The sequence below is a fragment of the Pundamilia nyererei genome, unplaced genomic scaffold (genome assembly GCF_000239375.1).
Source record: "Pundamilia nyererei isolate P.nyererei 1_Seehausen unplaced genomic scaffold, PunNye1.0 scaffold00049, whole genome shotgun sequence".
Lineage (NCBI taxonomy): Eukaryota > Metazoa > Chordata > Actinopteri > Cichliformes > Cichlidae > Pundamilia > Pundamilia nyererei.
The window spans coordinates 594179-608771 of record NW_005187450.1 but is presented as its reverse complement, the minus strand read 5'-3'; the positions used below and the strand labels follow the sequence as shown (position 1 = coordinate 608771).

Below are 14593 nucleotides of genomic sequence, written 5' to 3'. Positions count from 1 at the left end.
ATGTTCTGGAGATCTGGGATTTGGGAATGAGCAGGGAGAAAATAAATGGGCACTTTCCTCCGGGTATTAGCTGGCACTGATCAGCCAAGCAGCACAAAAACAAGCTCAGTCATAAGCAAAGACTTGTTTTTTTCTCCTTGTGTGAAAACACAGACTTTACTGGCTCTTTTGAGCCAATGCCCATTTTACTCCCTTTTTTCATAGGACGCTACTACCCTCTCCGTGCTCTCCCAGTCATCTTTTCATATTTAAAGGCCAGTTTATTTTCCATTTGCAGGGGGAAAAATTAATCTTTCTCTGCTCTGTGGTGGTGGCAGGCCCATATCCTGGAGGAGGTCTATTACCTCTCCTGCCAAGTAGACTCCCCCCTCCAGGTTGAAGTGCATTAATACCTCCTTTATAGCCAATCAACTGGACTAGTCATATATTTCAAAACCAGTAAAAATAATTGAAGAAACCCTCTGCGAGGAAACAGTATTCATACACTTTAATCTCTTATTCAAGAGGCTCAAATTGGTTTTGAGGAATAAAGAATGAAAAAAAAAAGTAGCACAAAAGGAGACGACACTAAAGAGTTGGGGTGTAAAAATATTTCAGGATATGTTGCGGGTTTTAGAAAAGGAGGGCTGACGTACCCTCACCTCGGAGCAGGCGAGGAAATGAAGCAGATGAAAAGTATGACAAACACCTTTGATTTCCCTTTGATGTCTGTGTCAGCACTATATCGGCACACTTCCAGCAGGAGCAGCCTCGCAGAAACAGCAAAGTCTGCACTGTTTCATGAATCAAAATGTATATCTAAGAATTATTTAACAGCCGAGTCTAAAGGCTTTGAAGCAACATGAACCTGTTCGCTCTGCAGCCAATTACAGGCAAAATAAAAATGCAGGTCGAGCCCTTTAAGAGGTTTTATATCTAAAGAAGTAAAAGCACAAAAACAGTGTGGCTTCTGTGTTTTGTTTCCAACACAAAGTTCACACTGAACGAGGTGAGCTGCTGTTAATCATTGCCAGGCCTGAATCTGACCTGTTTGTACTGTGGCACGGGTCACACGGACGTTCAATAACGATTACAACACACACCCGCACGAAGAGCAGGGAGCTGCTGACAGGAGGAAATTCCCTCTGCTTATGTACATAAATAACACATTTACAAAGTGCGAGAGGTACAAAACAACTTTGGCAGTCAGTGACAAAGCTTTTGTTTAAAGGAGGCATACGATACAACCAACAGGAAGCTACCTCTAACCGCAGGCACAATAATCTCCAGTTGCAAAAGTTTGGAGTGTACAAACATTTTCCTCTCCAATCAGCTAAGAAGGAGACAATTCTCTGAATTTATAAGATTAAAAAAAATACTAGCTTAGGTTTGATTAAATGACAGTAATCAAAGTTATGGCCTTCGATTCTCTCTACCAGGCCAGACACAAATGTAACTTTGCTGATGTTCAAACAGTCACGTTTATTGCTTTGTAATCCTAGTGGAAGACATCGCATTGCCCTTTAGTTTGCTCTGAAAATGGCTGAAAGACCAAGAGAAGGAAAGGAAAAATCCCAAGTGCTAATAATAAAGCACTGTAGCACAAACATGAGATAAAGCAGGCTGCTCCACAGAGCTGACATATGCTGTAAACACAGTGGTTCAAATCACATCTGCACTACTTGTTTACTACTTGCTAACAGAGGGTGCTAATTAATGTTGAGTGTGTAACTTGCCTGGGAAGTACATTTAAGCTCAGGTTTACACTCAGGTGCAAACAAGTATTTTTAATATTAATATTATTATTTTCCCCTGAGCCTGATGTGATAATACTACGCTGGAGTTGTTGGCAAGCAGCGCTTCTTAACAATAAGGCCTCATAGCATTAAACTAAAACTTGCTTTCTGTAACTTACAAGGAAACTGCAAATGCTTCAGTTTCTCTGTTTTTGTATCAGTGGCACAGAGAGAAATAAACGAGCTTACCGTCTCTTTGTTGGGCAGCAGCTCTTTCCGGATCCTGAAGAAGTTTTTGCCGAACTGTCTCAACCCTTTAATGAAGCGCTTCTGCAATTTTTTTGCACAGAGGAAGAGAGAGAGAACGAGAGAAAGAGGGGGGGGAGAGGGAAAGAAAAAAAAGAGAGCAGTGAGTATATGTTAAGTCAGCTAAAGTACCACAGAATAAAGTTTTCTGCTTAACACCACGACAAAGAACATTGTTTTCATTTCGCTAGTCTGCGGTCGTCTGAGGTTTGCTGTGTTTTTTATAAACCTCTACAGCCGTTTAAACTCCGGAGCAAACACAGCCATGTCAGGGCAAAACCAGAGAGGAAATGACAGGCAAGGCAGGGAGAGACGCTGAGATTAAGCTCGTCGTTTCACGAGCGCAGAACATACAGTTAGACAAACACGATCTAATGTGAAAACAAACACAACAGCAGACGCGCCAAACGTGTTGTTAATCTCCCAAGTGAAAGTTCAAAGTCAAAAGCTAAACTTGAAGATGCCTCTCTGTGCGTGGCACATTCTGTCGTTATATTTTGGCAATCTAACAAACCCCAGAAAAATTTAAATCTCCAAAAAAATGAATTCTTTCTAAGTGAGGTGAACTACACGATGACAGAGAAGGCTACTTTGTGACACTGGATTTAATCTGACATTAAAAATAAACTGAACGTCAACGAGAGCCCTTACCTCAATGTGAGCACAAAAAAACAAAAAAAAAAAACAATGTCGGAAAGCCCCCAAAAATCAGAGCAACCTACATATATTTCTTCTCCTTTAAGAGCCACAGACTGCGAGCCATAAAAAGCGACGGCTGAAAAACATTCATAACCAGCGAAGCAGACAACCAACAGATTTACTTTCTTGCTCCAGAGGCGAGCCCCGTTCCACAGTGATCTCAGCCAACCGTTTCCACCAAGTAACTCCAGCAAAAAAAAAAGAAAAGCAGAGAAAAGTCCTCGGGGAGCACAGCACAAATCTCTACGTCCACCCACAGGTAAAGGGAAAATTAAAGGGGGGTAAATCCACAATGTCTCCGACAGGACGTCGTTCTTCTTATGTTTTTTTTTTTAACAAGAAAGAAATAGCTTGTCACTCTCTGCTCTTCCACTACAAAGGGGAAGGCTTTACATGTGATCTTTCTGCAAGAGAGCCTCTGGTTTGCAGCAGGATGGAAAACCCGAAGTGGAGTCCTGTGCTTCATGTTAGTGTTAGGCACAGCTTTCATTTCAGCCTCTAGCACTGAATGGGCAAGATTTACTTCTCTACCCACCCCTCACACACACACACACACACAGAAACCTAAGCCAATGCTTGCGACTGAAACTACACAGGTTTCTATTTCCTTGTGAGGAAACTACAGCATGGAGTGAGCCTGCACAGAGGCAAAACTAGCTGCCCGCCTGAGAGGGGAGCCAGGCTGACACAATTTGTGTGGAGAAAGGTCTTGGACACGGTGGAAAGGACACAAGTGGGAGGGAAAACCAGATATGGAGACTCTCCTGTGTTGTCCGGAGTTCATTTTCCATGCCATGTACAGTATGTTATGCAACCACAGATTGTTTACATACCTCATTTTGGTGGGGGAACAAAAGCCAAATTTACAGAAGTAACGCAGCCTGCTGCGAAGCACAACTGTCTTTCAGGGAAAATTACAGGCGAGAGAGAGCTTTGTGAATTACTATACTTACGTCCTTAACACAAGCAAACTTGATATTCTCAAATTTTCCAGCTCTGCTTTGTTATTGTGCAGACAAAAACATAAAGAAAGAAGGCACAGGTCGAAATTAAACCAGACTAAACAAGCAAACACAAGAGGGCCTGATCAAAAAGCTAGTCGCGCTCAGCTGACAGCTTAACAAAACGGCCTGTCCTGTAAGTGTCATGAGACAGCAGCTAATTTGCATTCATCAGCTTGAAGGTGTAGCGGCTGATTAGCCAGTAGATGGAGCCGTCTCTAACACCAGCACCACATGCAACGGAAAAAAAAATAAAAAATCTCCGACCACTCAAGGGGGTTAAGGGGCAGATTACTATTTACACTGTCACTCAAAAGCAGTCTAGAGAGCAACAGAGCACCAGTGGAAGGCCTATTTCAGGGTTTGTTTGACAGGCGCTGACAAAACCGAGTAAATAACCAGCTGAAGTATTAGCTTCACAAATGTTTGCGGGGGAAAAACAAGAGGAAAACTACCCGAGGATTCACAAATATTTAATAAACCTGAACCTGAGGTAGACCAGATGATAAGGTGGATGAGGGGTGAGGTGGTGCTGAGGATAAATTTCCATGTCTCAGCTTTACCTGAGCCTGCAGAGCTTCTACGTCAAAAATCAATTAGACCTGCCCGTGCAGCCTGCATCTGTCCTAATTATGTCACCTTAATTATGTTTCCCCCCCCCCAACTGTACTATTTACTCAGTGCGCCCGTTCATCTCCACAGAGGAGCTGCATGCGTGCTCTCCCTCCCTCTCGTTTTCTTTCTCTCGCTGGCTCCCTCCTCCCTTCTCTACATGTCGGCTCCAGTTTAAGGCTCCATTTCAGCTGCCTGGGCTCACTGCTCTCCAGCCCAGCTAATAAATCATCTGCCAATCTGCTCCCCGAATCGCTCTGCCCCTGCTCCGATTGCTCCAGCCCTTGGTTGCTAGGCAACACAGCGGCAGAGGAGGGGCTCGGAGAGGCAGAGCAAGCTGAGCAAGGGGGTGGAGAGAGAGAGAGAGAGAGAGAGAGGGAGTGAGTGAGCAAGAAGGGGAGAGGGGGGCAGCTGGGTGGTGGAAGCGCTACCAAATAGCCATCCGCTGTGCAGAAACAACAGGCGTCTCTCTCTGAGCGTGTTCCAGAGCGCTGGCGCTTTTTACCCGCCCCGAGTTTCCGCCCCGAGTCCAACAGTGCACTATTGTAAGCCCAGAGAGGAGACGTAAAATAAGAAAAATAAGGAGGAGAAAAGAAAGGAAAAAAGGCATTAAATAGCCCTTTGTTGCGTGCAGGCACTTCCTGCTTGAGAGATGATTGTTCGAAGCAGTAAAACTGGTTAAGATAAATGCAAACATGGGCGCAAAGATAATATCACAAAGACAGGCTCAGACTCTCACTCACACACACACACACACACACACACACACACACACACACACACACACACACTCACACACACACACACACACACACACACACACACACACACACACACACACACACGCGCGCGACATAATTCCCGCTAAATGTCATTCCATAAAAACACTGACGCAAGAGCAGCACAGCAGCAAACAAAGCTACTTCCACTCAATATGGAGTCATTATACTTGACTTGTTGTTAAAAGCTGACCTTTCCGAGCCTGCTGCGAATAAACCCAGAGGGCTGAGGGCAATCAGTCAGCTAGCCAAAAACAAAAAGCAAAGAAAAACACACACACACACGCACACACGTGTCTGTTATGAAACATCAGCCCGTTACATTGGGCCTGGTGAGCAGAAAGGAAATCACAACAGTCTTGAATAGGGGGAACCGCACTGACAGACAAGAGACTACCCACATCCTCTTTGTACAGACACCTCACAGAGAGCACAATCTATGTAGATATGCTAAAATTTGCACTGTTGTCCCGCAATTACAACCGTAAAGTATATTTTATAAGCCTTAACTTTTCTGTAAAAGACCTAAAAGTCACCCCGCCCTCAATTTATTTATTTTTTTAAAACAACAAATGTGAAAGTATCCTGATCCTCTGCAAAGCAAAGCAACATCCACTGCTTTCTTTTGCTTGCAGTGACACAAAAGGTGGCAGGAAATTCCAGCACACACCCATCCTGCCTGCTACTTAGTTATCAAACAACAACCGTCTCCTAAATAAAAGAAACACACTGCTGGCACAATAAAGGGAATAAATTTTGCTGTTGACATTAAACATAGCCTGCGGCACGGGAAACAGGGAGGTGTGTTGCATTTTATCCGTCTGCTGGGTGTCAGCTCGGCTCTGCAGGTTTGTATTCTACCACTGGGGGGCCGCTACTCTGCTCTTCTCCCTCGTTCCCCCCCTCCCCACCTCGCTGCTGTCGGAGGCCCTGCTCCAGTCATCCATCAGCCCAAGAAACAGCCGGAGATAAGCCGCAACAGAGTGCAGCTGGCTGAGGAATAGACCTCCCGCCCTGCAGCAGTCGTAGATCAGCCTCGCTATCTGTGACGTGGCGACACACACGGCACGGCTGCTGCTTCTGATTGTTTATAGGGCACCTCCTGTTGGCCGGCGCATTATTAGCACCGCTTATTTACTAGAAGGAATGACAGCAGCCTCGGGTGAAGCCACATTTCATTATGATGACCTTCAGCAAAGTCTGAAGGGCCAGAAGGTGCAGAGGAATCAATTTACTGATAAAACAACTGGCTTTCCTTTGAATTCTACAGACACACAGTGGATCTAAATGAATAACTTTAACTAAAATCAGCTCAATGTTACCTCTTTCGATCAAATAAAATGATAATAATCAGAACATATTTTATTTTTACGATTAATTATTATTACTAAATTATTAACAACTAATTGAAGCTGCAGGAAGTCTCCAGTAAAGCCCTGAAAACACTGAGGTACGAGTCAACTACAAAGCTCAGTCCAAAATTTATTTGTGTATAAAGAAGATTGCAAATCTTGCAATTGTGGTTAAATCAACCACACGCACCCCCCAACCACCCACTGAGAAACAGCTACAACGAGCTCAGACCGCATAGTAGATGTTTCTGATCAATTATTTATAGTTTCATATTTTATTTTATAAACACGCGAGATTTTTCTTGGGCGTAATCTGCAGTCATCGCCTTAGTCACACGTCAAAGGGTTTTGGTTGGCGCTGGCGTCAAGGTGATGGATTTCCGGTGTCTGACAGTTGCACTAATAATGTCACGGTGAAGGATTGTTCGGGGATTGACTGTCACAAATCTTTCTGGAGTGAAATAATGTTCTGTTCCTGCGAGAGGACAATAAAAATCAAACGACACTCTGCTTTGAGATGTTGTCACTTCGTCCAGAGCTGTAATGAAACGCCAAACATATGACTGTGGCAGCGGTCCTGTCGTTTGAATGTGTGTGTGCGCGTGTGGGGGGGGGAGATTATTCGCATTTCACTCAAAGTTTAGAAGGTTGAGACGAGGTCCAGGAGTATATGCTGCTGCAGCCGTAATCACACGGAGGACAGGAGATGCGAGTCAAAGAGGGAGGAAGGGAAGGTGGCAAGTGACCCCGCAGACAGGCTGATTCTGTCATTTCAGCGGTCCCTGCTGTCACTTTTATTCACATCTCTAAGAGAATGGCTGGGGTGAGAAAAGAACAGGCAGGGATAATGAAGCCAGTCCTGGAGGCGACGAGATACAAGAGGGAGGAGGTGGAGGAGGCAGAAGAGCGACGGGGGTGATGATGAATAAATGAAGAGCAGCAGGGCTGGTTTCTGCGAGTACGTCAAGGTTGGAGCTGCATTTACACCTGTCCCTCAAGGCTGCAGGGCTGAAAAGGCACAAGTGGTGATCAGATCAGTGGAAGCCGTGTCCTTGGCCAAGAGTCAAGATGCTGCTTCCCCCCCGGGCGGCAGACGCTGTGTTGCAGGTGAAATCCTGCTGACTGCCTCCACCCGCAGACACAAAACGCTCTCGGGACAGAACATGGCAGACGCTGCGTACCGGACTCCCCAACAGCTCCTCGGCTCTTGTTACATAACGCCGTCAGCACGGTGAGATGAATCCGTATAAATGAATGAGTGAATGGAGCAGAACACAGAGAGCAGCGGGGTGACTGTTTCAGCACATCATCTCCCAGTGGAACAGCAAAATAACACAATCAGACACACATATATGTACATAATAATGGATGTGACTGTAATGGAATATTCGGTCTATTCAAATTGCCCAAATGATTTGCTGTGAGCTTGTTTTAGTGTCTGAGTCTCCTGCTGCCGAGACAGCGTTTCTTTGACAAGTGGTCTGTGGTCGACCCCGCTGTGGTCGAGTGTGGCAATAAAGCCTCCCATCACCGCGCCCCGTCCCTCGCTTTGATTACCTTTGCACAGCTGTGCCTGCCATCGGCAAGTGTAAATACGAACGCACAAATAAAAGGCAAACTCATAAGTAGTCCACAAAAAAGGAGGGCTCACTTAATTTGTTGTGATCCGCCGCGGCCCTGCCGTGGGCCGAGGGTTTAATTTAAACGCGTCCGTCGTGTTTGATTACAAGACAAACGACGCCCATTCATTTCCACTGGATACGAGCTGGAATCAAAGTCTGCCAAGCGTCAGGATTACGAAAACAATATCACCGAGAGGAAAGGCTGATTCATTGAGGAGGAGGAACGACTAACAGCAGCCATTCAGCGAGAGAGGCGGGTGTTTGTTTCTAAGATCTACAGTCAGATCCTTCAGCAGTGTTATCTTTAAAAGAGCCCGAGTATACAAACATGCAGCGCAGTGTGTCATAACGCATCAAGGCCAAAGCCGGCGCGCTCAGTCGTTCTGACACGGTCTAATTTGCCGCTTTCATTCCCCTCCTTCCCACTCATGATGCAGTGTTTGATCAGGGAGAAGGGCTGCCATTTTCTGATCCCAGCCCTTCAACAGCTGTGCTGAAATTCACATCTAAATTGAAATGGAGGCAAACGTTACCAGCCCCCCCCCCTTTTCCCCCTCTTCTCCCCCTTTTCCAGGCTTCTATGCTAAAGATTTATTCTGTGGGTGATAAACAGGATGCAGCTGCTCTTGAGCCTTGGAGGAGCTGGAAACTGACAAGTGTTTTTACTGATGTTTTGTGAGGCCAGGCCAAGAGTCTCAACAGCTCCCTCTAAAGTCAAACGGCAGACGAACAAGAGGCGCACAGAGTGAAATGAAATTACAAAAACAGCAGCTCGCTGTGGAAACCAACTAATATTTATGCAGCCCGTGTTATTTTTAGATCAGCACGCGTTTGCTAATGCGTGACAACATAAAAGAATGGCTCTCTTACCACTTCATCCTCAGACCAGCACTTCTCTATCAGTTTGGGTACCGGCTTTTTCACCAGACGCTGCAGAGCCTTGCCGGCGTCGTAGCTGCTCTCGTGAAGCTAGAGGGGAAGAAAAAACAACAACAACAAATAAATGAGAAAGCAAACAAACATAGCTTTTAAAAAAAACATTTATAAGGGTGCAAACTTTCTTTCCAGTCTCACTAAAGGCACCTGAGTAGTATCCACACCTTTTAATGAGCTCAGAAAGCAACGCAAAAAGATTTTACATCCAGGTGGGACTGAAGCTGTTACTATAAATGAGAGGGATGTCACACACTAAAGACCCAAGACCCCAGCCTAGATATAACAACAATAACAGTGACAAAATCAATTGCCGTGCTTCTTTTAAGCTTTGTGTCACATTCGGCTGGGCGAAGCAGACAGCGCTGGAGCTCTTCCTCTGAGAATAAACAAGCATCACTCATTGGAATTGCAAATGGAGAGTAAGGTCAAGAGACAGTGACCTGCCCGCTATGTTAATTTTCCAGTTTATAGATTTGGAATATAGATGCCCTGTTTATGGTGATTATAATCTCTTTCTTGCTCTCAATTCCTCCAGTCTTCATTATCAATCCGACGGACAAACCTCGCGTTATGCCTAATGCACTGCCGGCTCCTGAGGATGGGTTTGCTGAAAAGGACTTATCACTGCAAATCACTGCACAGTGAAATCACAGCTGAACGCACCGTACAAATCTCTGCGATTCATCGTTAACTCGGTTCATTTTCTGTGATGCACGCTCGGCTCGCAGTATTAAGGCTTGCTGCAAGGCTACTTACAGTGTTAAGTGCGTTTAATGTAGTGTCATCTCGAGACGCTGCTAGACACCCATCTTCTGTTGAGCCTCCATCACACATCCCTGCGAAGGCAGCCATGCTCCTGTGGACGCGACACAGATGATGTAACGTTTTTAAAGGAAAGGCCACAAATCTAGCTAATCATTCCCACACAAACATAAGCAGAGGACACCTGGAAACAGTTCCTGCCATTCAAACGTGGCTACCCACATAATGTTGAATAAACAGCCTGCACACTACCTCAGTATTGAAACACAGAGGTCACCTGACTGAACAAACATGATCGCGCAGTCCATTTATGTGCATATCTGCAATTATATGATTACGTTTTAGAGTCAAACAAACATGTGATTTAAGTGCAGACTTTCAGCTTTAATTCAAGCAGTTTAACAAAAGTATTTCATTAACCCTTCAAGAATTATGACCATTTTCATAAAGTCGCATATTCATAATAGGGGGCCATGTATAAAATTTAACTGGACAAACTAACCCAGCATTAAATAAAACTTTTGTCTGATGAGATCTCCCTGTTCTTGAGTGTAACCGGTGGTTTGCACCTTATTCTAAACTCTATGTGCATTCACGAAGACGTCTCTAGACTGTAGACTGACGATAAGCCAACCTACTTGAGCTCTTGACTCGGTTACATCTTACAAAGTTGTTTTTTGTAACCATGGAAATAATTTAATCATCATGCAGTTTAGTTGTCTTCTGTGGTCTTTCAGGACTTCTATCTCACTGGGCTTCACATTTAAAATGATAGTGAAAGGCTACAAAACATAATTTCAACACTTTGAATTGAATTCAGATATTATGTCTGCCTCATTTGTTAGGAAATAATAAAGATATTCAAAAAAAAGAAAAAAGGAGTGTTAAACAGTAGATCTACTGAATAAATCAGTGCTGCTGAAGTGAGATGCATTTTGCTGTAGTTTCAGCTTGTCGTGCACCTCTTCATTTGTGTAACCTGCTGTGGGTGGCACGCTGCCGGTATCGTGCCAAAAAGCAATCGCCTGCGAAAAACTGATTTCTGGTATTTGCCAACAAATGATTGTGGGAATTTAAACTAAATAAATGACTTGTTGGAGTGTAATTTGTCAAACACATCTCTCATGAATAATAAAAAAAGTCACATTGAGCCAGAAAGAACAGTAAGGCGAAGCTGCAGTTTGTGGCAAAATGACTTTTCTATATAGTTCCCTTCATTTATCCAAGTAAAAAGTATCACTGACATTTAAAAAATGTTAAAACAGAAACCGTAAATAGATCGTAACTCACAAAAGTTACTGCTGGCACCTGCGGCGTGCTCGTGGGCGCGCTGCACCTCATTTGTAGAAAACATGAACAGCTTTGGAAAATTTTACTCGCACATCATAGTTTATAAATCATTAACAAAATATTGTTGTTGAAATTCTTGAATCACGCAAAAAGGTAAACACTGGTGTTGTTATCAAAGTTTGTTCTGTTATGTACTGATTTTTATGACAACACCTGCGTTCACGGCAGCAATTATGATCATTACCTCACTGGCCAAAATATTATGGACCCGAGTGTAATTGAGGTAAGGCTAAACATAAACTTCAGTGGAAGTTGTGCAATGCTGTCTGGCATGGTGGCATGGTGATTAATTACACTGTGGCCTCTGACACAGAAACCTGTCAACACACATCACTGGAACTGGAACAACATCCCATCGAGCTCTGATGACCGATTGCATCCCAAGATACCGAATGTGATCAGAGGGCAACACTAATAAAAAGCAATAAAATACCAATGTTGAGACTTCAGCAATTCCCATCCTGGAATTGATCCTGGACAGAGAGACATGATCATGACATTTACTTTCACTGACAAAGAGTATTTTATTCATATTTGTAGGTCAGAGGTCAATTTAAAAATCACTTTCCCCCCCTTTTTTGTGTGTGTGTGAAAAACCTCCAACAGCTTTAGACCTTGCATAACTGCCAAGTCTGAGGCCCTGTGTGTCTCTGGGCTCACCTTGCAGCTCTGAGGTACATGAGAAGGTCACAGTCATTGACCCCTGGCATCCAGACCAGCTCCTCATTCTCGGTTACGGCCTGCCCACCAGGAGAGGGGAAAGGCTGCAGCTCCGGGAGCTTGGCCTAATTAGGTCCACGGAGGAGGAGAGAGACAGATGGTGTCACACTACAAATAGCACACAGGCTTGAAGAAAATATCCTCTTTCAGCCGCCTGTCATCAACTTTTCACTGTGTGTTCCTGAGTGGTGGGACGGCAGGAAGCTACTGTCACAATAGTTTAATACACAGTATATATGACACCGAATTATAAATACTCTGAAGGTGTTAGTTTAAGACGGGATTATGTAAAGATACCTGACATTAAGGGGAGGGTAACACACACACAACTTTGTAGAGTTTCAGCACAACTAAAACCAGCAGGCACAAACATTACTGTGAACAATCATGCAAACTTAATCCAATCAGTAATTTCATTCCGATGTTCCCAGGCAACATGTAAAGATTTATAACCGCGTGATGTTTGCTTCAAGAAAATTTGTAAAATTAACAATAACTGGTGCTGTGAGTCCTACTAAGTGCAGGCCGGTCATTAATGACTACACAGTAAAATACAGCTTTAATCTGTCAAATAATACACATGCATAAATCACAATGATTCTGCAAAACAAGGGCACAGACTGTTACACTAGTGCTCTCTAAAATCCGGATCTCCTGAAGTAATTAAACAGTAAAGTCTCAAAGCTTGGTTACATTTGCTGCCTGTGCTGTATTTATTGCAAAAACTGTAACTCTGAGTTTTTGCTGGAAACCACTACTTACGTCTGTGACGCAGTACTGAACACGAGACTTTTCTGAATCTAGCCACAAAGTCGGTGAACAGAAATATGATAATCGCTGCAACGACTGAGCCGGATATCAGACGCTCAATCTGAGAGTGTGTGTATGTTCACATAAAATAAACAGATGAACAAAAAACCCCTAAAATCTCAAAACTAAACACATAATTCCCACCCAGAGATCAAATAATGCAATTATTAGTCTCTTATTCAGGTGAAGCCCTGCGGTTCGAACATTAATGTGTGTGCTGAGCAATGACTTACTTGGTGACTGGGTCCCACTCGGATTTCCCCCTGTGTGCTGTTTAGTCGCCTGAGAAGAAACAAAGAGAGCAGATTGAAACAAAATATTTACACGTCACCATTTCAAAAGCCGGCTGTGAGAAATCTGTCAGCTCTGCAAATCCTGTTTAATTAACTAAACAACTGCTCAAACGGCAAAAATCACAAACTGACGATAATAAAAATCTAACCACTCATAACCAAGACTAGATCCAACAGAGTGGGGATGGTCTGTATTTATTCATTTATTTTCAAACGTGGAAGTCTTTACGGGGAAAAAGTACAAAGTGTTTACAGATTTGGTTCCTGCTCGCCTGCTCCTGCACAGCGAGCCGAGCAGTGCACATTTGCAGGCATGATAACGTGGATGCAGCAATAAAACAGAATCCCCAAAAAGGAGAAGGGGGGAGTGGAGGTGGAGGGGGAACTGGCTCTGGATATGCAGGGTGAAAACGGCTGCTGGTGCAAATGTTGGTAGCCATAGCAACTGCAATTTAATAATAGTGTACCGAATCTCCAGCTGCAGTGGATTAAAGAAAATGACAAGATGTTCCTTTTGAAAAGCCTTTTCCCCTCGGTCGCCTAGGCAACAGCGCCGATTTTCATACAAGCGAGCGCAGAGCAGCCCAGAATCTGTCAGCGTGATTTGCACTGAGAGAAGCTCGCACTCCATCACTGGAGGAAACTCGAGAGGCCGCAATCCTCCCGTCCTCTTTACAGTCCTCAAACCACGCAAACCCTGCGACGGGCTCAGGTTTGGCCCGTTTCCCCTTCTTAAAAAGATCCCTTCAGACAGGAGAGTCCGATTAAAGGTTTAATCCACATCCATCCATAGATGTTATGATCTGCCAAAAACCTCCACACCAGCACACTCCAAAAACCCGAACCTCAGCTGCCAAAACACCGCCCGCCGCTCCGAAACATGTCGAAATACTTCACTTGGTTTTATTACCAACGCTCTCAGCGAATAAGACAAACTAAATATAAAGCACTCAGAAACTGGCAGCTACAGTGATGAATAGTGCTGATAAAGATGAAATACGGTGGTTCTCTGCGTCATCAGCACTCCAGATAAGACTATAAAGGTTTCATAACAATTTCATAATCCCACTTAAAGCCGGGTTTCAGACACTATTATATGTCTGAAACTTCCCAAACAGTTGTGAGTGGCGAACAATGAACAAACAATAACCATTCCTTTTGATTTATTAGAGCAGAACAGATATACCATCCACATCTGCACATCTAAACGCCTGCATGACAAAGGGAGAAAAAAAAAAAAAAAAGAAGAGGAAGAAAAATTATTTGATTTACAGAGTGTGTTCCTGCACACAGTGAAAAAAGTTCTCACAAAACGCGTTTCTGACAATGTGCAGTCGGGCCAGGTCCACGGCACATTTGGCAGGAGGCAGTAAGGATGACAAATGAGGACCTGTGCTCCAGAATGAGAACAGTGTGTCTGAAGACAGCCGTGCTTTAATGCTGCGCAGGTCCTGAGAGAGGAGGCAGAATACAGATCACAGCAGGAGGCTCGGAGGAGTTTCCATAAAGACTGCAGGTACTCTTAAACAAAAGCAAGCCTGCAACACAAGCACTGATGCCTGTGATAAAAAATAGATGCATATATATCAAGCATTCCTTAATCATGCATCCAGCAGCTGATTTTTATACTTATTGA

General features: G+C 44.0%; 1 protein-coding gene across 6 annotated transcripts in view; it reads right to left on the bottom strand.

Annotated features, from left to right (window-relative positions):
- rerea (arginine-glutamic acid dipeptide (RE) repeats a) overlaps positions 1-14593 on the bottom strand; it is a 127782-nt gene that overhangs the window by 13995 nt on the left and 99194 nt on the right. For all 6 annotated transcript variants that reach the window (XM_005732872.1, XM_005732873.1, XM_005732874.2 and 3 more), the window contains 5 exons: positions 12898-12946; positions 11795-11919; positions 9779-9878; positions 8957-9055; positions 1965-2045 (listed from right to left, as the gene is read on the bottom strand). In XM_005732872.1, the coding sequence (XP_005732929.1) occupies positions 1965-2045; positions 8957-9055; positions 9779-9878; positions 11795-11919; positions 12898-12946 (454 nt within the window). The remainder of the gene's footprint in view (positions 1-1964; positions 2046-8956; positions 9056-9778; positions 9879-11794; positions 11920-12897; positions 12947-14593) is intronic.